The sequence below is a fragment of the Triplophysa dalaica genome, chromosome 20 (genome assembly GCF_015846415.1).
Source record: "Triplophysa dalaica isolate WHDGS20190420 chromosome 20, ASM1584641v1, whole genome shotgun sequence".
Classification (NCBI taxonomy): Eukaryota; Metazoa; Chordata; class Actinopteri; order Cypriniformes; family Nemacheilidae; genus Triplophysa; species Triplophysa dalaica.
This window is the reverse complement of record NC_079561.1, coordinates 11,916,327-11,940,215: the sequence shown is the minus strand read 5'-3', so window position 1 is coordinate 11,940,215 and position 23,889 is coordinate 11,916,327. Positions and strand designations below refer to the sequence as shown.

At 38.6% G+C, this 23,889-nt stretch overlaps 1 protein-coding gene across 5 annotated transcripts in view; it reads left to right on the top strand.

Moving 5' to 3' along the window:
• The first annotated feature begins 2,480 nt into the window (after nucleotides 1-2,480).
• The window catches only part of znf512b (zinc finger protein 512B), a 55,329-nt gene continuing 33,920 nt past the window's right edge, over nucleotides 2,481-23,889 (top strand). Inside the window, exons 1-2 of one of the 5 annotated variants that reach the window (XM_056733023.1) lie at nucleotides 2,481-3,450; nucleotides 9,177-9,302. In XM_056733023.1, coding sequence (XP_056589001.1) covers nucleotides 9,179-9,302 — 124 coding nt within the window. In that variant the 5' untranslated portion in view covers nucleotides 2,481-3,450; nucleotides 9,177-9,178. The remainder of the gene's footprint in view (nucleotides 3,451-9,176; nucleotides 9,303-23,889) is intronic. The other 4 variants (XM_056733022.1, XM_056733021.1, XM_056733020.1 and 1 more) reach the window with 4 other exon arrangements.

The following is a 23,889-nucleotide window of genomic DNA, read 5'->3' as shown; positions in this document are numbered from 1 at the left end:
CATTTCTTATTAGCTAGACTCAATATTATGTGCATTTCATTCTCAAATTATGACAATCTGTAGCAGGCTTTAAAGGAATGTTGTTTGTACAACTAACTCGAAAGTCTTTATTAACACTAAAAGAAAAAGCCTCGTTTTAGCGTGTGCCTTGCTTTGTTAGAACAATCAAAAATCAAGTTTAAGGCACTTTCGATAATGGAAGTCTGTTGGACAAAACCCTTAAACCTCATACTTGTTAACCTGACAATGGTATAAATAAAAAAACAACATTCTTATTCTAAAGTTATATCCATCCAAACAGTGAACTTTAGACAATTTGAGTGTTGCAGCTGCATAAAAACCTGCGTGTTTAAAACACAGACGCGCACATTATAGCAGCCTGTGACCTTGCATGACAGAGCAGGAGCTGAGGGCTTACGCCTCATTGGCTGCCACATGGCTTAACCTATCAAACTGTGACAGTACGGAGGGCAGTTAGAGGCCTGTATCCAGAGGGTACTTAATCTTTATCCTACACGTAGATCTGTGCCTGAATCGTTTTATATGGCATCCCTGAACTGCTGTTATTGTGATATATATGAGCTTTCCTCGTGGACTTTGTTCATGTTGTGCTCCACAAAACTCATGTTACCCACTCCAACTGTGTGAGATGAAAGATGTGTCTGGCTGATCATCTCTTTATCACACACCAGGTCCAGTTTCTTATCATTTACCTCTGTTCTCTCTCACGAGGACTCACAAGTGCAGTTGACTAGTAAGCGATGAGAAATCTTAATGGTGTTCAACATCTATTACACCATTTTGCTTCATCAGCAACACACGTTTATTCCATAAATCAGAACCAATGGAAATAGATTTATGGTCTGTTGACCTGTGTTCAACCGTATCATTAATTTTGGGCTGCATTACATGAAAAGAAAGGGTAATAAGGAGATGGAGAGAAAAAGAGAAAGTAGAGGAAGCCTACTATGTAATTTGTATTATTTTTATCTTTGTAATTCATCATTAAATGTAATATCTACTAAAACTAGTAGTAGTACGACTATTATTATAGAACAATTTTATTGTATTATATGAATATAAATAATGTAATTATTTTTAAAGTGACAACTTTACAAAAACAACTGAATTAATTATGATTAATAATGAGTTTACTAGTAGATGAATTAAGGGTTCTCTCTGCAAACTTAGGTTCAACTTGTAAAGGAACCTGCTTAAACTGATCAAAGAAAAAGACGAATGCTCTTCAAGTCTCAACGGCAAACAAAGCCACGTCTTATTCTTGGATTTCATCAGTGAGAAGTTCGTCTGAGCCGAGGGATTTCTTCACACCGCTTCACTTGCTATGTGTCATTTCATGGCGTGAAATGGTGCAGCTGGACTGCTAACATTTCCCACAGGTCAGGGTTTGTGTCCAAATGAGATGAACTGCCCATTATGTCAGAGTGCTTCGTAACCCATTTCACAGTAGCCTGGACCTCACCAGTCAATGACAGTGAGGTTGTGCACCGTTTGGTCTTTTTTAAATATTTTTTTCTACAATTACTTCTAAACTGGACTGCTCCATCTCTGCTGTAGTGGATTGCGTTAGTGTCTGACTCTGACACATAGCCTATTAACACAATACAAAATCTCAAAGCCTATAGGGTTTAGATTTATGTTACGTTTGCATTATTAAAGATCTGTGAGTGATGGTTTGAGAGACAGCTCTGCGCAGCACACGGACATTTAAAGTGGTCATCACCTGATATCATCTGTCATAAAACCATCCCGCTGTCTTATAATAGTTAACTTTAATGGTCTCTAGGGGATGTTTTTATGAGATTGAACTTACATGAGACGGATAGAAAAGGCAAGAGGAACGGCAACAACAAACAGGTCTTTCTGTAAATAAAGTTATGTGTGAATTAAAAGGAGGAACAAAATTATCTTACAAAAGGATAAAAAGCAGTTGACATAATTGGGGCAAAATATGCATTTCACAACAGAAAGTTGTCTAATTTTGCCATTTACAGACATGAAATGAGGATTTCTTTTGAGGTTTCTCAGAGACAGAATTTAAGTCGCAGTGAATGCCTCTGAAAAGCAGTCATTTGCCGCCCCCTATTGGTCGCCAGAGTAATAATGCTTAGTTACATTACGTCATAGTTTGAGGTCAAATATGCTACATTCACTTATGACCTCATGACGTTTTGACATCCGTTTTGAACTTTTCCCTTAATGAACTTAATGTTAGGGTTAAAAATAGACCACAAGCACCTTACTTGGGAGTATTAACATTATAGGAATATAAACAGGAATACTAAACATATTTGCATTGCAGTAATATTTCTTCTTTCAGAAAAAAATAAAGCTAAACTCTTGCTTTATATTTCATATATTTTACATGTAACTAGCCTTTTTTCTCATCAATTTCTTAACAAACTTGTTTGGTCAGCAAACTCAGTTATAAACAGAACAAATATCCACTAAATTGCTTTATAACTGTAGGCAATCCGTAAAATTCAAATATGGTGTTATTAAAAAAATGAAACAAAATATGTTTTTCATAACTCAGAGAACCATACGACGTCATAATGTTGCACAGAATGACCCATTTCGTCATAATCGAGCGGCGTGACGTCGAGCCGCATCAAACGCTTACATTGAGGATGGAGCTTTATTAAGCACGAACACCTAAACGACCGCACTGATATCAAAATGAACGATCATAAATAATAACGCGAGAGTTTGCAACTTGCCTGCCGACTGTGGTCACAACTGTCAGCGGCGGATACGCGCGTGACCCAGCGCCAATACTGTTACTGTACACGGCCGCGGAGATAATATTCGTATGGAAAAAACACACGGCAAAATCCCGAGGTAAGGACGGGGAATCGAAGGGCTGCGCGTTCACTTCTCTCGCCCTCGTGGATGTGGAAGATTACTGCACTAAACAGATCCCCGTGCCTCCTTTAGCAACAGCGCGTGGATTTTTTTACTCCTCCTTCGTATTAAAGTCGCCATTTTGCTTGACTGCCTATGAAAGCTTCTTGTATTTTCATATTTTGTTGGCGGCGTTGCTGTGTTTTTACGCGTGTGCTTTTGAGTTGGACGTCACCGCGAGGTTACAGAGAGAGCTGCTGGATTACATATTAATGAAGAGGGGCAACGAGTGGAGTCTGCAAACAAGGTGAAAGTGTTCAGCTTTCTCTTCCTCGGCTTTTTTTCCTCCTCTTCCTCCTCCTTCATCATCATCTTCCTCCGCGGATACGCGCAGCGGGGGCCGCGAGTGTGGCCACCGACCGTGACGCCCGTCTGTCCGCGGCGAACGCGACCGACCCCCTGCGCGTCAGGTGCGTTTGCCATGTAAAGTGAAGCGGCGCGACGCGAGAGTAAAGGCTACAGCCTGACCCCACGTGGGTGACCCCTCTCACCCGCTCACAGTGTTGGGTGGATCGGGCTTTCCAGGTAGGTGTGGCCTTTGAGAAGTCGTCGGCTGTCGATTATCTGTCAGTCGTGTCAGTGAGGGCACCTAGTTTGCCTTTGTGGTTTAACGTGTAAAAGGTGCGGTGAAGCTTATTTGTTAATGCAACATTGGACGTATGGTGTGTGTGTATGAACTATCAGACATAATACACACACTATTTAAGATCTCTTCTTATGTGGGTCATTCGATGCATGTCCACCATCACATTACACTCGTGGGATGTGTTGGAAAACTCACTTTTCTGCAAATCATAGTTGAGGGAATGTGGTACATTTGTAGTCATTTCAGTATTTTTGTTTGGGGGATGTTGCCTAGTTAACCAAGTGGCAAAAGACTTCTTAAATGAAAAAAACTGTCATTTATTAAGTAATATATACTACACACATCATATCCTAATTTAGTCATTTAGCAGACACTTTATTTGGTTGATAATGTCACTTCAACCAAAACCTCAAAGGAAATGACATAATCATCAATGTAACAGGTATTGGAAATGGATACGGCACTGTATGAATGACCCATGTCTGTTTCTCTATAAAGTGTGTTTTGATGTGTTCATGATAAATTCCCGAAATACCACAGCACTTAGTCCTACCAACTGCTTTTCCTATTACCGTATTGCTTTTTTCCGTTTTGGAACAGACTTCTGGCTCATAAATGAGCTTTAGTCTCCGGGCCATAAATAATTTGGTCTAATGATATTCAGCACTTGAAGATCTATCTTTCTTCTGGATGTGGGTTAGGTGATGGCACGGCCAGTGTCTGCGATGGCTTTGCTTGGCTGTGCCAAAGGGAGAGGAAACTCTATTCATTGATAATATGTTTTTTTGTGGTTAATAATGCTGTAATAAAACTGTTACACCTTTCTACTTGTGGCACTTTACACACAGACACACGCAGGTTAGACTCATAGTTTTCAAACTTGGTTGATGATATTTTTATCCACTAGCTCCTAAATCTAACTCTGACACAAACCTTTATTGGCTGATTTATGAGCCTGTTTTTTTTTGCAAGTCAGGATCACTTATAATGTCTTCACAAGTTTTTTTATTGTATTTCACATGTTTCACTTGATGTCTTCAAAAAAAGGTTTTCCCGATATTTATCAGTTGTTTTGCTCCATATTTGTACTGAAAAAATATGGTAAATTAACCAAAGTCTGGAAGCCCAGATGAAGTTGTAATGTATGTGAGAGGATAAAACCCACTTTCTCCTCCCTATAGTTCTCAAGAACTCTCACATGAAGGAACATTTTTGTTATAAAAAAAGTTTGATCTGGCTTTACTGTCTAAAGTAAGCATTCTCAATGAACTTTCATCAGAAACATGTTGCTGGCATACGTGATAAATCATACTGCCATATGCCTGGTCGATGTTCTGCAAATAATACAACACAAAATGAATTGCAATTTTAATAGACACAAATTAGTGACCCATTAGACCAAGCTTAATGAAGAACTGAAATGACATTTATTGAAGTTAATAAGATAGTATGATCACACGCTAATCTGTGCTTTTTATTTTAATCACTCATTGTCAGGCTTCATTCATTACTGCCTGTGTAACTGTACGGAAAAAAATAGTTCCGTTTTCGAAACTGACTGTTTTTAATTATGTGATTTAATTATCTGTTTTTAATTATGTAAATTAACTTTTTTAATAACTTAAAATGTGATTTTTTTAATTAATGTAAAAAAAAGATTCTGTATATAAAATGATTAGTAAAATAAGGACAACATTTTATTTTGTTCTACATAAAGAACTTAATATTATTACATAGTTCATGATAATAGTAGTATTATTATGTTATTATAATATTATTAATTTCAAGATTCATGACCTAACGGCGAACAATAGTTTTTCATATTTTTGTCCATTTTTGAAAACATCGGATTTGCAGATGTATTATTAATGTTGGTTCAGTAACTAATGTTATAATAATGTTAAGTACTATATACTATAGTATAACTTTTTATTAAAACTGTGTAAGCATATTTGACATTAACATTAACAAAGATTAATACAAGCTGAACAGAAATGCTGTCATTGTTGGTTCATTTTAAAGGGACAGTTCACCCAAAAATGTTAATTCTGTCATCATTAACTCACCCTCAAGTTGTTCCAAACCTGTTTAAAATTCCTTCTTCTGTTGAACACAGAGAAAGATATTTGAAAGAATGTTAGCAACGGACATCTCAGGGGCATCATTGACTACCATAGTAGAAAGAATAATTGTATTATTTGTTGTGTTGAACACAATGGGAAGATATTTTGAGAAATTTAGGAAAGCAAAAAGTTCGGGGGGACCTCTGACTACCATTTTATTTTATCCTACTATGGTAGTCAGTGGTGCCCCAGAAATCTTAGTGGCTAACATTCTTCCAAATATCTTTCTCTGTGTTATGCCAAACCAAAAAATATTATACATGTCTGGAACAACTAGAGAGTGAGTAATCCATGACAGTAGAATTTTTGGATGAACTATCCTAATTGTGGTAATGTGTTCAACCTTGCTGTATAGTGTTCCCTTTCAGTCGGTCTCTCGATGTTGTTTTGAGAGGCAGACTGGGGTTTGATCTGAGAACCTATTATCTCCGAGAGGTATCACCTCCACTGGACGTTGCGTCCGCTGGCGACAATAAGCAGTTAAGTCGCAGAGCGTCCTCCATGCGAGAGGTGAGCGCTCTGCCAGCCACCGAACCCCCCCACCCCACGGGACAGTGAAGCAGATCGTCCCTCTTGTTCCTCTGTCACAATACTTGGGAGCTTGTGAGCGCACCAGCCCTTCACGATGGCTAGAGAGAACGTTTCATCTCGGATATGTGATCCAGTTCGCCAGACGCCCGCCCAGGTTTGGGGCATTCTCCACACCTCAGTCTGAGGGCAGAATGCTTCCGTATTAAGGTCCGAGGTCACCCGTCCCTCTAGCCGAGATGTCTCCTAGGTTTTACAGCCCGTACTGCATCGTTCACATGAAAGGTGGGGGGCTAAGCCCCATTTTGGACATGCGCTCTCTGAACAAGCACCTCCACAGGTTGCCGCTCAGGATGCGGACGCAGAAGCGCATCCTGGCTAGGGTTTATCACCAGGATTAGTTCGTGACAATCTACCTGAAGGACTCGTACTTCTACCTCTTCATTCTTCCTCGACATCGACCGTTCCTATGGTTCGCGAGGGACTGGCGTACCAGTACAAAAGTACTGCCGTTTACCAAACTCGTGGAGGCTGCCCTAGCTCCCCTCATGGGACAGAGCGCGTGGATACTATAATATCTAGTCGACTGACTTATGTTGGCTCACTGACGAGATCTGCTGTGCACGCACAGGGACCTCGTGCTTCGGCACTTAGACCGTCTGGGCCCTCGGGTCAGCCGGGAAAAAAGGAGGCTCTCCCCAGCGCAGAGCACCTCTTATCTCGTTATGGAACTCGACTCTGTCCCCCTGGCAGCGCGTTTTATCAACGAGTGCGCACAATCCGTAGTGAGCAGTCTGAAACGTTCAAATAGACAGCAGTGGTCCCCTGAAACTTTTCAGAGGCTCCTGGGGCATATGGCATCCTCGGCAGGGGTATCCGGCTCGGTTGATGCACATACGACCGCTTCAGCACTGGGTTTAGAGTCGCGTTTCTTGGAGGCCGTTGCACACCGGCACAAGGCGTATTATCATCATGCCTCAGTGCCCCTTGGTCAGACTTGACCTTCCTCCGAGCGGGGGTTCCGTCATCAATCATCAAGTGGCATTATCTCAAGGCAGAGGTCGCAACTCGCCCGTCGCCTCCTCCTCTAGAGTCAGCAGGTGATGAAGTCCCTGCCAGGCTCCTTCATCCCGGGCAATCTAAACTAGACAGCCGCTGCGCTTTTTTTTCAGGGGACGCTCCGCGGAGTGTGGAGACTCTATCCCCTCGCAGTCTGGCTTATATGGGGGAGGTTTGGCCAGGCGCAGGTGGACCTGTTTGCCTCCCCGGACTCTACCCATTTGCTGCTTAGGTACGCTCTGTACGAGAGTTCCCTCAACACGGATACCTTAGACTACAACTGGTCCTGTGGAATGTCAGGGAAGTGCGACATCAACTGCTGTTCGTTGAGCCTTACTGGGCCAACCAGACTGGGTTCTCAGACCTGCTGGCTCCAATGAAAATCCCCCTGGCCGATTCCCCTGACAAAGGACCTTCTGTAACATGGGAAGGGCACGGTGAAGCACCCCAGGCCAGACCTCTGGAACCTCCATGTCTGGCCCCTGGATGGGATGCGGAGAGTCTGAGCGGCTTACTGCCGTCGTTGAGACCGTCCTGCAGGCTAGAGATCCGCCACTATGCGTTTGTACGCCTTTAAGTGGCATCTCTTCTTTAAGTGACAACACTTCGCTTGCCCGCTGCAGTGACCAAGAGATGTCTCTCAAGTTCTTCAGCCCAAATAGAGAAATGAATGGGCGCCGCCATCTCGTTTAGACCCGTATGCATGGTGCGGAGAATGACATGCGTGTGCCATTCGCCAAGTTCATTTGCGCTTTTAAATTCCTCTCGGAGATGAAAGGTTCTCAACATCAAATCCCAGTCTGTCTCTAAACACAACGTCTCGTTCCCTCCATCAGAGAACAAAGGTTACAGTTGTAATTGAGCCATTACCATCATAATTAACCGGAAAAAAAAATAACATCAAAAAACATCTACACAAGACACATACTAAAGCAAAGTTCAAAATAGGGAAGGAGGCGGGAACCGGCGAACATTCAAACAAAGTTTAATGAAAATAAACAAACAAGAACACAGAAGTAATTAAGGCCGGCAGCCACCTTACGGTCGACTACCGGCCACAAGAACATAAATACAAAGTTAACATATGTCCGGGCCGGTCCTCTCTTGTCATACACTCAGCCAATCTACCTTTTATGCTTCCGATCTCCTCCGTGAGAGATGCGGAGCAGGTGAAAGGTGCAGCTGATACTCATTATCACTCGCGTCACACACACGGCTCTCGTCCCGGCTGGCTCGTCACACATACATACACAGGCCTGTAGATAGATATAAATAGATGGATTAGATGCTCGATGGATAAATAGATTGATGGATGGAAATCTGAGAATTCACTTTTTGCTGTCCTTAAAAAATCTTTTTTTATTTTGTGCTTTCATCGATAAAGTCCTAAAATAGCAGACAGTCAATCTGAAAGACTGTATTTGTAATTTTCCCCCATACAAGAAATAAACTTTCTTTTGATATATTGTTTGTTAGGATAGGACACTATCTGGCGGAACAACAACTGTTTACTAAGCTGAAATCTGATATATTTGAGAAAAATATTGAGAAAATCGCCTTTGAAGTTGTTAATCAGAGGCACTGTAGCAGGCCATCCACACACAAAAATATTTTATACATTTATGGTAGGAAATTTATAAAATAGCTTAATGGAACATGATCTTCACTTAATGTCCTAATGATTTTTTGCATAAAAGAAAAATCTGTCATTTTTATCCATACCCTGTATTTTTGGCAATTTTTTTAAATGTTCCTGTGCTACTTAAGACTGGTTTTGTTGTCCAGGGTCACATATGTGTTCTTGATGATAGTGTGTGTGATGTATTCACTTTGTGATTACTTTCACAGCAGGTCTCAATAATCATACTTTACAACACAGAGAAAGCATCGTGTGTTTATTCTGTTTGCATGCTGTTAGGATTTCGATTAACCTGATCTTTTTGTGCTCGAAACAGGCATGGACGCCTCCAGTGGTGCCCGGGTGGTGAAACCGTCTTCGGGCATGTCCAAGGGGCGCACTGCCAAACAAACCCATCCCCCAGAGATGGCCCGGATGGGAAGCACGGAAAACGACAATCACGGTGGGAAAGCATGCTGCTTGTGTCTATAAGTGCCATACAGATCTAAAATGAACACACTCAAAGTATTCACAAATCATTTGTTGATACAAGACACATTCACCAATCAATGTTTATGTACATATTCAAAAAACCATGGAGGGGGTTTATATGCTTGAACAGCTGCCTTTCTTACTGCCACACATGATATTCGTGGCATTGACGCTTCTTGCTTCAACCTGTTAGGAATCTAAGAGGTTTTGACAAGCGATTTCACGGTTGTGTGCCTAAGAAAGGAAACGACGGCTGCTTCTTTATTATGGTGAAAAGGGTTTTGACAGATGAAGTCCTTCACTTGGAAATAAGGTTGTTTTTAATGACAGTGAAACACACACCGTCCCCCTGCATGCTTTCATTTACAACAACATTAGTACAAATGTTCTGTGTCAGAGCAGAATTAAATATCACATACAGTTTAACTTCCTCTACCATTGCAAGTGTCTTTACGAATTGTTTAAAAGTCAAATAGATGTGGTGCACTGCAAAATCGCCAGTGTTAACAAAGGTCAAATGAACTCTCACAGTCTATATATAATCCACACTTTGAGAGTTTTGATTATAAACACTGTGAGTGTTAATTTGACCTTTTTTATACTGTATTCGTCACTTCAGCGTTTTGAAAAAAAGAATTGTTAAAAAAATATTAAAACTTTATTGATCCTAATTTTATCCAGTATTTATTACATCCTAGACTAAAATGTGATCATGAACTTGTTCTAATGGAGTGTGACAGTAACATCTTTTACCAACTGGAAATAAATGCGAGTAATTATCTTTGAACTCAAAAACTAGAGAAGCTAGGAATTTCTCCACCGATACCGATAGACGATTATTCAGAGTGTTATCTGCCAATGCCGATTCTGAAAGTTAAATAATATTTCTTAAATCATTTTCATGTCCTCTTTTGATAGACAAAACAAATCGGCCCTGATCAGTCGTTGTTTTTAAACTATACTAGCCCGTAGTGTGAAAATAGCATTTATCGACTCAAAACGATTACTGGCCGAAATATTGTTGCTTCTCTATTAAAAATTGTTTTCAGTATTTGTATCTCAAATACGTCTGTGTTTGAAAGTCTCATAATCAAGTTGCTGTAAAACTATCATGTTCAAAGTCAGACCTTCATATAGGCCTATATAGTGTTAAGTATGTAGTGTTTTGTGTTAAAAATGAGTGTTAAACTTCAGTAGAGAGCAAGATTATCAACTAAAAGACAACCAATCTAAGACTTTATAATATCATAATGGAGTATGTACTGTATATCTATTGCTGTCGAAGTGCTCTTCTGAGAAATCTGTTCCATTCTCTCCACTCACACCATTCGTTTCTGTTTTAATGCAGTGAAGTGCTTTCAAAGCAAGTTATTCATCGTTTTTGTTTCAGTGTTAGGCCGGCTCTGGCACTATTATTCACAAATTGAGGTTCTCTTTTAACTAGAATTTGTGTTATAATGTTCTAAAGATATAAAGGTAATGGATTTTTTCGCTAAATGCAGAAGCTAATGGTGCTAAATTTATTTCATTTGTTTAGTGTTTATTGAAATGTGCTAGCTCTAGCGCACAGTGTTTGTTAGCAAGACTGGAACATTTTGTAGCACCCACATTACAAAAATCCCATAATTCTTTGCTGAAAGAGAAGTGAAAGTAACCCTATCTCACTAGGAGACACATGGTGGAAAAAACAAACTTGGCGGCGGGTCACAAATGAGAAAAGGGAATGATATTTGTGCCGCGGCCATGGTGTTTGAATTTAACTGTGGATCGTGAAGAGCGTTTTATTGCTTTCACAGTGTTAGGCCAGACTGTCTCCTCCAGGAGAATATTTATCGCTGAGTTTGCAGCCTCTCTATGCTGCGCCTCTCCTCTACACACACCGCATGTTCAAACACAGGCTTCTAATGCATTCATTTAACGCCCGCTGGAAATGATGTCAGGTTTGGTGGACCAACAGTATTTTTACTAAATGCAATGCGGAGACCCTGAGAATTGATTTAAGCAAGGTTTCATTGATTCGTTGATAATCATTATTACTCTTATTAAGTTATCGATGGCCGTACATAGTCAACAAGTACATTAGTTGCCTGGTTTGTCTCCTTATTGACATTTACTACTCATCTGAATGGCGTTTAATGACAAAAGTGTAGATTTTCTATTTATTTACATATACTTATTGACTTCATGTTTGTGGGCTGTGGTTGTGGCTACTGCAAACAATTTGGCTGTGAGGACTACAGACACGAACAAAAGTGTTTCCTAGCTGCAGTTATGATCTCACAATGTCACTATGGAATGTGGACGTAAACCCAAATGCGTGAGTTGTCTGTGTGGTTGCAAGACAGCGTAAAGCCTCTTCTGCCAAGGGTGTGAGACAGTTGTCTGGGGTTAGTTAGATGGTGGCAGGTGAATTATACAGCTCATATGCTTGCAGCTGTTTTGTTTCTTATTTCCAGAAAGTGTACACTGTAGTATATTATACTTTATGTGGGTATATTCTACACTTTTATAGTGTAAAATACCCTTTGATATTTCCATTTCTCTGACATTAATTATGCTCTTAACCTTGGGTTGTTTTCTTTTGTTAACACCCTGTTTTTATCACCAGGTAAAGCAGCAGTTCACACCAGTTTTTTGAAAGGGGTTACAGTTTGTAGAAATCGCTGCTTAAGGGCGCACGATCAAAACAACAACAATCGCGTAGCTTGATGACGCTGTTTAGAAGCGTGGAATGATGGGATATTTATTCTTCAACTCCAGTTATAAAGTTTTATAAATGTTGCGTTTGATGAAATCATTTTATGTCATTATAATGAATAAGACCCGAGTTATGTAAGGTTTAAAACTAAATTGTTAGTCAAATAGATGTAATTGTCCAATTCGATGGGGTGAAAACACTGCGCAGTTTTAAGTGTTCAAATCAATCATAGTAAAAGTTATTTTGAACGTAAGTTACCCACATCATTTGCAATAATGCAAGATGGACCGACAGTACAAACTACTATCGCAAACTACTACCACAGTGTAACGCGGTTGTTACGTCAGTAAAGGCGGTAACAAAGAATAATGTGGATATGACGAATTTTTCAGGATTTAAAAGCAGTTGGAAACATTTGAGATATTGTAAGTACTCAGCTGAAAAAAATATATAACATTGGCCTTGTGGTTTTTGGATATTATACTACAAAATTCTTACAAACTCTAACTTTAAAAGGATAGACCACCCCAAAATTAAAATTCGGTCATCATTACCTCATCCTCAAGTAGTTCCAAATCTGCCAAAATGTCTTTTTTTCTGATGAACACAGAGAAAGATATTTGGAAGAATGCTTGTCAGTTATTGGCCCCATTGACTACCATTGTAGGAACAATGACAATGGTAGTCAAAAGTGCCCCAGAACTGTTTGCTCTCCTACATTCTTCAAAACGACTTCTCTTGTGTTCAACAAAACATAGACATTTTTAAAGACATTTTTACTTACTAAGGTAGTCAATGGTGGCCAAGAACTGACAAGCATTCTTCCAAATATCTTTCTAGATTTAGAACAAGTTGAGGGTGAGTAAATGAAAACCGAATTTACTTTTTTTGACCGCTTTTGGTTTTGATGTGTTTCTTTTTTTCATATATCTGGGTGTAGTAGAAAGAGCTCTTTTAAAGCATCACCTTCTCGTTTTTTGTCATTTTTTAAAGCATCGCCTTCTCATGAGTGCTGGCCACTAATAAAACCCCTATCAAAGTTTCCCTCGTGTTCTCCTCTATCTCTCTATCTATTCATCTCTGTCTGTCTCTGTTGGCATTAAGAGAGCCTCCCGTGGCAGGCTGAATGATGGCAGTGCTTGCTGAGGCATTGGAAAGCCTTTGGCAACAGCTGTGTGCAGTTGGCCAGTGCAGCTGCAATAGGCAGTAGGAACAAATAAGGTCATTCTTTCTGACTGCTGTAATTGTAGTGAAGTGCGGGGCAGACATGCATTTTGACTGCGTCTAAGACCTTTTTTGTGCGAGTGTAACATATGCCTCTGTATAATTGGCCGCTTTCCTGTCAGAGTGAATGGAAAAACTATTACCCGTACTGGAGAAACACTTAATTTTGTATGTTTGAGATTAACAGGTAGTTTTACATTTAGAACGTTCATTTTGCAGCGGAAAAATATTTTCATCATGTTTCTGCATTTGACGCTTTTGTGCATGATAGATATACAGAATCGAAGCTATGGTGATTTACCACTGAAGTTGCAGAAACACATGGTTATCCTTTTGGAAATTATAAACATATCAGTGTAAATGATTTGGCTTTTAAACTCGTAAAAATTGCTTTGGTAACATTTTATAATAACATTCATGAACCCCAGAGACCCACCGTAGCAGAAGTGCAACACTTGTTTAAAGCAATTAAAAAAGGCTTATATTTTCCACTAAATATGAGTTAAAACTGCTTACAACAGAAGCTCACACTGTGATGTATCGTAGCAACAACTTTGGCAGGAAAATATTTACTATTTGAATCTCCCAACACGCCAAAGTCACACATTAGGGCGAGCCTACTGACTCCATTGCTGACTTTTCATTTTCAACATGTTTATCGACAAAATTTGTGAAAATATAAAGCAGTGTAGACCATTTTCCATAGGTTGCAGAATGCATATACTGTAATAATCCTTAAAGGGATAGTTCACCAAGAATATAAAATGCAAAGAAAAATGTCATCATTTTGTCACCTGTATGTTGTTCAAAGCCTGCACATGACTCTTCTGTGGAACACGAAAGAAGATTGTAGTAGAGTAGGCGGGGCGAGACCGTGGTTCGAGTCCGGTGAGTAATTGTGAATGAGCGCCAGCTGTGCGCACACCGGGCTCGAATCATGTAGGAGATGGGAGCATATAAAAGGAACGAGTGACCGGACCGTCGAAGAAAGAGGTCCGGGCCCGAAGTGTTTGTACATGTATTTATGTTTTACTGTGTTGTTGTTCGCCGGCGGTCGTCCTTGAGGGGCCGCCGGCTGTTATTTTATGTTTTGGTTTGTTTGTTAGCCGGCTGTCGTCCGTGAGGCCGCCGGCTGTTATATTACTTTATTAAATGTTTTAAAATGTCTTCCGGTTCCCGACTCCTTCCTTCCCTACTTGAATCTTGTTACAAAGATATTTTGAGAAATGTCTTTGTGGTTTTGTATTCATACAATCCAAGTCAATGGTGGTCAGTGTTGTTTGGTTATTAACATTCGTCAAATATTTTCTTTTGTGTTCTGCAGCAGAAAGAAAGTCATACAGGTTTGGAATGACATTAGGTTTTTGCTTTAAATAATTTCTGCAAGGAAAACAAATATTTGACATCTTTTTTTTCTAATTATTTTTGTAATCATTGGCTTTCTAAACATCTAAAAAATATGATATCTCATCATGCAGTCCAAGAACATTTTTCTTATTGCTGCTCTTGTTTACTGCTTCTACTTGCGTATGAGATGATTGTGCACAATTACAAAATATTGTTTTTAAAAATATTGAAAGTCTATCTTTCAAGCCTATGTGTGAGTCACCTAATTAAGAATTTCAGCGAGCGTTCTTTTTTATTGGTCGGGAGTGTTGCTGTGGCGATGATGCTGTAAGGTGCCAGGTCACCGGGGACAAGGCGACTCAGTTCTGACCCACTGTGTACTGTCCATCTGTTCCTTGACCGAGCCCCGCCCATTCTACACCATCAGTGAAAATCGAGAGCTGCTGGATGTAAACACAGACTGTTTGTGTGGGTCTGTTTTGGCCTGGTGTCTGACCTGAAATTTTACAAATAGTTTTCAAACTGTTTTTGTATATATTATTTATGATACATAAGGGGTTAATATTGCTCTTGGTAACAATGCCTGTGAATATATTGAATATATACATTATTTATACCTGTTTGCTCTTTCATATTGTTGATGTTTAAACTTGATGACAGATGTGAATTCAAATTCAAATTATGATTTTCTTCTTTTATCCAATAGTCCATAATCTCTAAACAAGATGGTACTGATAAGACAGACATTTTTTGCGGAAATAATCATGCTATTAAGATTTCGTATCATTTTATTCCATCCTATGAGCACAGACAGATCCAATTTTAAAATGGTTTTAGCTGTTTGTTTCTGATCACACTTATGATTTCTAGGGATTCACCAGAATGAATTTTGACAGACTTGTGGCGCTGGTGACGTCACAAGCTAATGAGCATATTTGTGACGTCGTCACGTCACGTTTCTGTCTTGTTAGTGTTAGTTCTTGATATCACAATACAGTACATCTACATTATCGAGCAGCTATATGCTGTTTGCCCTTTCTCCACAATGTGTTGCTGTATTATGAACGCTTCTTCGATTTTAAATGCAAGTGACAGTTAAATACACTTTATGGAACTAACTACACGCGTGGAAGAGTGGCAGAGGGCTCGCACACACATGGAGCTCATTGCAAGATGCATGCGAACGTGGAAGAAGAGGACAAATAAGTCAGGAAAGACAGAAGACACTGAAGCGCTGTTTGTCCACTAGTAAATCGATCACAGATACAGTCATTATCACAGTGGATAAAAAATTACAAAATGTGATAACATACTTGGGTGGCCAATAATATACCTGGGCGGACCGCCTAAGTGAAGGCATTGTATGGGAAACGCTGAAAATGAATCACTTGGCCGAATACCGAACATTGTTTTTTGCATTTCTTCTAATTATTTAGCCATTTTGTTCACTACTGCACAAACTGAATGAATGCGCTTTTTATAATGTATCTTGCTTTTTGATCAAATACAATATAACTTATATTAAAATTGAACAAAACAAAGTAAATAAAAAAAATGGAGCCCTCTCCCTTCATGAATAGCCTATATTAGGCCTATAACTGACTGCTAAAAGAATATAATCCAAGTTACTTTGTACCCCTACAACAAAACACTTCATTAAAAAGTGTCATCCAACATTGGGCCTAAAAACTAAAAATACGAATAGTCGAAAACTGTTGGATTATTATAGTCTACATTGCAAAATGATTTAAAGAAAACAAAAACACCCAATGCAATATATGCTGACTGATTTGACTGTTCTCTCAGAAGGTTCACTCGTGGCCGGGATGCATAGAACATACTTTGACAAGTTGTTTAGAACAGCGAACTGAGTGTATGCGACCACTGTATGATGTCAAAGGATGTCGCGAGCGGTGGCAAGTAAATATCAAAGTAAAGTTACCGACCGGTAAAGATGCTTTCATTCGGAAATGTACTCCTGCGCGGCAAGTCCAGTGCTGTGTTTTTCTCTGACACTTTAAAATTCTCCTTAAACACCTTACACTGCCAAAATGTTTGGGGCATTAATAAAGCGCACAATCTCTATCTCTCTCTGCGCTGGTTGCTGCTTGAACCTATCACAAGTCATGCCTTTTTTGATACTTTGCTGTTGCCGAACTTTCCGTGTGTCCCTAATGATTTCGGCTGGTCCTGGATTGGTTTACAAGGGGAACATTTTCTTGGAGCTCTATCAGCAGAAGAGAATTATGGGATGCCTGGACTGCCGCAGACTTTTGGCCTGGTGTCAGCAGATGATAGCTGGAGATTAAGCCTAAAACAAGCACGACAAGGCCAATGATGTGTCCATAGCTTCATGGAGAGTAGTTTAAAAATCAATTGAGCCCTTAAGAATCAGTGAAGGGACCTTGAGTCAAGCGAAATGGATCCTACCGCTTTTCTCTTTTGTGAAAACACACACATATACTTTACTCTGCTCTTTCAATCTATGCGTTGCTGCAAAATGTACTTTTCTTTGCTCTTTTACATGATGTTGAATCATTTCAGTGACTTCCAACAAGTCTGACTTGTATATTTTAGGCAATTGAATAGAACATGGGTTGGCATCTCTGGAAAAATTGTCCGTAGGGTGTGAGTGCGTGAGTGAATGAGTGAGTGTGTGTGCCCTGCGATGGGTTGGCACTCCATCCAGGGTGTATCCTGCCTTGATGCCCGATGACTCCTGAGATAGGCACAGGCTCCCCGTGACCCGAGGTAGTTCGGATAAGCGGTAGAAAATGGAATGGAATGGAATAGAACATGATTCTTTACAATTTTGCCTGAACATTTATTTCAGTGTTTTCATGAATATTTTTGTGATCAAATCTTTTTATAGTTATAGTAAGAAAACTATTCTTGTGTTTTTTCAAATATTTTATTAAAGACACATTAAAGACGATGTGTTCATGTTGCATATTTGCACTTAGAGTGGAAACTGAAGCTCAGCTTTGAGAAAAAGTGAAGGAACGTGAACGTTAAAGTGATGCAGAAAACAAATATTGTGAAAAATGTCAGTAACCAAACAGATCTCATCCCCCATTGACTACCATATAGGGAAAATAAATAGCATGGTGGTCATGTTTGGGTGAACTATCCCTTATAGCTAAACACTCAACTACTTTTATGAATGGGTAATGAAGACATTTTCGCAGATACTGCAAGGTTTAATTCACACTGATCCAACAAACACCAATGTTATACATTCATTTACGGTTCCTTTTAAATAAATACAAAATCGAAAAATGAAAAAGAGAGAATGTCAGAGAATGTAAATTTAGTGTTAGATGGTCAGAATATTTACATTTTTGAACAGATTTAACTATGGAAGACTGTGAACACTACATTTAAAAGTTAGATTTGCACAGAGGCCTTAGTCAAAAAAAGAACAATTGGCTGGTGAATCCAGAAAATGTACCATCCATAATTATTTCTTATTGCCTGTGAAAGCACATTTTACACTATTTATGTCATACATATTTTTCTTTATGATGGTGGAAATCTTTAGCTGATGCCAGCACAGGTCATTGTTCCAGTCAGAGCTTCATATTTTAGCCTGCTTCATATCTCACTGTGAAAGTTCAACTGTCATAAAAACATCAAATTCCATTAAGATTTCACTTTCTCAGATAACTCCATGTAGAGCTGTGACTATAAAATATAAATAATTGCTTTCCATAAACTTTTTATGGTATTTTTTTTTCTGTGTGGTAAATGTTATTTGATGACATCAGACAGTCGCTGAACGGTTTTTAGACCTTTTAAATCTCATTTTGCTGACATCATCGAGAGTCAGATTATTTTTTAGATTATATTTTCTTCAATCGTTTTTATAAGATTTGTAAGTAAGATTTACTTTGTGTTGCCCTGTCTTTGATCAAAGCTTCCAGATTTCCTCTATTTTGGATTTGTCTAAAATTAGCTGTGAGCCGTGATGGATTCTGGGAGAGGAAGAGTGAGAAAGTGGGAGAGAGGAATAGGCTACTGACAGAAAATCTGACTTTAGGATTTGGGATTTAAATTCTATTAAACCCTGTTTGAAATGGATTAGTTTATAAGGCGGCGGACATTTGCTATCGCAAACATTTGTACTGTTTCTACAGGATAAAAATGTCTTAGATATCTGTGAGATTGTTCAATTTCCAGTTTGGTTAACTATCAATATAATTGTGCTATGCACTGAAGTCTGTTATAGATGGATTCATTACAATTTTGAATATATTTGTTAAATTTAAAATATAAGGATTACATAAAAAACAGAAATAACATATTGTGACATATATTAAAGGGAAATTCTGTCATCAATTACTCACTGTCTAGTTGTTCCAAATATGCATCCACAAGTTTCCGGAGGTTGCTAATGTAAAAGTGAAAGTGGGTAAAACTTCCGCTGAAGTGGCGCAATTGTTGTATACAGCGTTGAACAACTTATTCTGAAGACAGAAAATGAAACTGTGATTCGGACTGTCACGCTTATGACATTTGGCTGACGATTAATTGTCTATTAAATACTTGCGATTATGGTGATTGTCTGTTTTAAGGCTTTACAATATAACTATTAATGACAATTTATTCAATTAAAAAAGATATACTTTAGAAATGTGAAAATTTGGTAAATAACTATATTATTTACTATTGGGTGACCTTAACAGTGAAGACGGTCTGTAGGTGCAACAAGTCAGGAAACAAAACAAATCGACACAAAACATACAAAGCTAATATGATTACTACGATTCCCTGTTTGCTTGGACAGATTTTTGAGCCCAAGGACAAATGATTTGATATTTGAGACGTTTAAAATGAAACTAACTATTGAAAACGCCATTTTCAGTTGATCACTTGAGACCACGCTGAATCTTTTTCAATCCATTCACAACAAGAATGAACGACAGGCAAAGGCTCTTGTTAAGCTTATGTGAAGTTATCTTAAAAGTGTCCTTAATACACAATAAAATCATCAGAAGAATGTATTAAGGCGAGCCCTTTCGTTTTGCTTTAACACTAAAAACAATAAAATATAAACTTTTTCTTACAAAATGACATGCATATTTTCTGTTGCTTCAAATGAATTCACTACTTATTTGGTCTGGTGTATTCAGAGTTTAAACTCTCTTTACTTAGCACTTGAAGCTTCTCTGTAAGCTCTGCCTCTTTTTTAAATGATGAGCAGAACCAAACCACTGTCACTTGCACTTAAATGCATAGACAGGTAGTATTTTAAAACTCTTATAACACATCTACGCGTATATACATTTTTGTACAAATGTTAACACATTTAAAACTGTACCACAGAATTCTGCCGATTTTTCCTCAACTGTAGCACAGAATTAACGAAAAGTCTGCAGATTCCATATGACCCTGGTATTGAGTAATGTCATATCCCATTAGAATGAAAATAAAACTGAACATTGTAATATCTGTGAGTTAAGTCTATTTACAAAGTATTTGTCAGCAATACATTTATTTTGTGGAAAATTTTAAATAATTGTTTTGCAGACTGAATTAAGGTGTGACCTTAATTTTTTGCTTGTGATCCTAAAGAAAACAGTTTGGGGGTACAGTGCTCCTAGTAAAAAAAGTTAGTCTGGAGCCCTGAGTATAGATGTTTAAATCATACATAATGAATGCAGTAATAAAAACAAAGTTTTTCCCTTATCTGAGACAACCGTACCCGTCCTGCAGTTACTTTCAACGCCACAAAATGCGTTATAGAACACAACCTTTCACGTCCGCAAACTGACTGCCTGTAGCTGTGGATTGACAATAATTACGTTGTAAATAACATTGAGTTTCTTGGACAGACCGATCAAAGCGCTTTATAAGACGTCAATATATCGTTCTGAAACGCTGGAATTACTTTTGTTTTGAATGTAGCAGCGGTTTGGACATTTAAAGATGTGGTGTCTCAGGACGTGCATTTCTTGAAGCACACTGTTCTTAAAGTCTACGTTCTTAAAGTGTAAACACGGGCCAGGTAAAGATGATTGATGGGCCTTACTTGACCTGCGGGGTAGGGCTGGGGGTGAACGACTATTTAATAAACGATTAATCTGAGGATTATTTTATCGATTGGTCGACTAATCTAACGACTAATTGGACGATTAATCGAGCGATTATTTTCACGATAGACATTCCTGAAAGTGTTTAATACAATATAAAATTCCTGTTTTGAGTATATTTTGCGTGCATTGCATCTCTTTCCCAAGATAGGACTCCAAGGTTCTTTGCTTTGTCCTAGAAAACACGAAAGCAATTCATATTAGAACAACAGCTATGACTGTGGGGTCAAGGGTCAAGGGTCTAAGTTTTCCGCACGCAAGAAAGGTTGTAATGCGCGCGGCTCAAGCTTTTCCCTACCGAAAAGAGGTTGAAATGTGCGCGAGGGTTCGAGTTGTTCCAGTTTGCTCATATAGAAAATATCTGCCTTTGGAGCATATCACACAACACTACAGCACGCAGTTGAAAAAAGTCAAGAAAAGTGACAGGCATGGATGATTTGAGTGGGATTAAACCTACTTTACTCCTTTATTTCATACAAACAGATCTTGTTCTTCTCAGGTCTGAGATGTTTGTTTTGTACAATGACTTGTGCGTAATCCCTCCTGAGAGTAAAACAGGGTTGTGTTTTTAAACTGCTCTGACCTATGCCATTGCTCTCTTCTGGGAAAAAGCCAGAGAGGAAGTATTTTTACTGCTCTGATGTGACCGTAAAACAATAGGAGAACGTTTTTTATGTACCATTAAAATTAGCTTTACAAGTTATTTCAACTTGCTGTTTAAAATGTTGACCAGCTTGACAAATTGAAATTGATTAATGTAAAAACATTTAAACATGTAAAATAGGAAGTTGAAATACGTTTGATTGTAAGGCAGGAAAATATTTTTACTGTGTAAATTCTGGCTTGATCAAACCCTCTATAGCTGTAGAGCCCCTGGAGCTTCATTAGTTGTCATAATTTGAAATTATTGCGTGTGTGTTTAATGTTGCTGTCTTCATACAGCTAAAGACAAAGGACTAAGTCAATGAGGCTGTGTTGGAACTCACATCTGTGTACAGGGATAAATCAGGAAAGAGTTTTGGCAGTTACCACGGGCACAGAGCTGACACTCAAAAACCCAAAGTAACCAGAGAACAATACAGTACATAAAAAAGAGCAAATACATTATAATTCTTTAATACATTGTTTTGTCTTAACAACATAAACAAACGTTACTGCGCATACGCACTTTTGTGACCCCATCTTAACTTCCGGTACACACTCACAAACAATAGAGTACCTGTAGATAATTTCTGATAACAATCAAAATAAACTGAGAAGAACCGTTAATTGGGTAAACTTGTCTCTCCAATATTTTGAAGGGTGCTAGATGTCAATGTACCATACGGTTTCTTTAATTCAATTTTAATTTATATTTATAGCGCTTTTCACAATGTGCAATGTTCCAAAGCAGCTTTACAGGAAAAAAAATGAAAAATAGAAAAACATAAAAAAAAGTAAAACACAGCACAGTGCATGGTGTTTATAGAACAATCAAGATGATTCTAGTAAATAAAATCTTATAAATGCAGTCTCCCGGTGGTTTATTTAGTATATTATATTTTAAGTTAATGCTTGGGTGAAAAGATGTGTCTTTAATCTTGATTTAAATTTGGAGAATTTGTCTGACCCTCGAATAGTATTGGGAAGGCTATTCCAGAGTTTAGGTGCTACGTATGAGAAAGCTCGACCCCCTTTGGTGGATTCAGTTATTCTAGGTGTTATCAAAAGTCCTGAGTTTTGAGATCTTAGAGAGCGTGATGGGTTGTATTGTGATAAAAGCTCTGTTAAGTAAGTAGGGGCTTAACCGTTTAAGGCTTTGTAAGTTATTAAAATAATTTTAAAATCACTACGATACTTAATGGGTAGCCAGTGAAGCGATGATAAAACTGGGGTTTTGTGATCATATTTTCTTGACCTGGTTAGAACTCTGGCAGCTGCATTCTGAACTAACTGTAGTTTGTTTATCGATGATACAGGACAACCACTAAGTAGAGCATTACAATACTCAAGTCTTGAGGTCACAAATATATGAATAAGCTTTTCTGCGTCAGCAACACGTAAACTATTTCGAAATTTGGCAGCGTTTCTTAGGTGGAAGAAGGCTGTTTTTGTGATATTTGAGTTGTGATTTTTAAATGACAGGTTGCCGTTTAATATAACGCCTAGGTCTTTAACTGTATAAGTAATATTTCTGTTTTGTTAGAGTTTAAAAGAAGAAAATTAGTTGTCATCCAATGTTTATATCTTCAATGCACTCAGCCAGTTTGGATTGCTGGAAGGAATCATCTGGTCTTGCTGAGACATATAGCTGAGTATCATCTGCATAACAGTGGAAGCTAATTCCATGTTTTCTAATAATGTTGCCAAGGGGCAGCATGTAAATGGAGAATGGCAAGGGTCCTAAAACCGATCCTTGAGGTAATCCATAATTTACTTACGTTAGATTGGACGATTTCCCATTTAAATGGACAAACTGTTATATGTCTGATAAGTAAGATCTGAACCATTGTAGTGCCTGTCCCTGAATACCGGTATAATTGTATTAACAATCTAATGGTCTACAGTATCGAATGCAGCACTAAGGTCAAGCAGGACTAGGAGTAAGATGTTACCTTTATCAGATGCTATAAGCAGGTCTTTTGTAATTTTAACGAGCAAGGCAAGACAAGAGCCGTGAGGGAATGACGCGGGGCAGGTGACGCGAGTGATAATGAGTTTCACCTGTGCGTTGCACCGGCTCCACATCTCTCACGGAGGAGATCGGAAGCATAAAAGGACGAGTGGCAGTGTACGACGAGAGAGGACCGGACCGGCCCGGATATGTTTACGTTTTTATTTATGTTCTTGTGGCCGACAGTTTTAAGATGGTGATTGATTAAATCGTCGCTTTGATGTATAAGATCGATATTGGTTAGATCAGCTCCGTGAGATATAATCAAGTCTAGTGTATGATTAAATCGATAAGTGGGTCTATTGGTGTGTTGTGTATTCCAAAAGAGTGTAGTAGCTCTGTAAACGCCACTGCTAATGCATCATTAGCGCTATCTACAAAATTACAACTGTAAGCTTATAATAATAATTTATAATTTAGACTATCTGGTAAGATTTTGTAGTAAATTTGACTTTAACTCAAGGAAAGCTTTGAAGGTGAAGTAGCTTGCAATTTTTCAAACAGAGATGGCGACATAGAGTACTGAAGGCATGTTCACACCGTC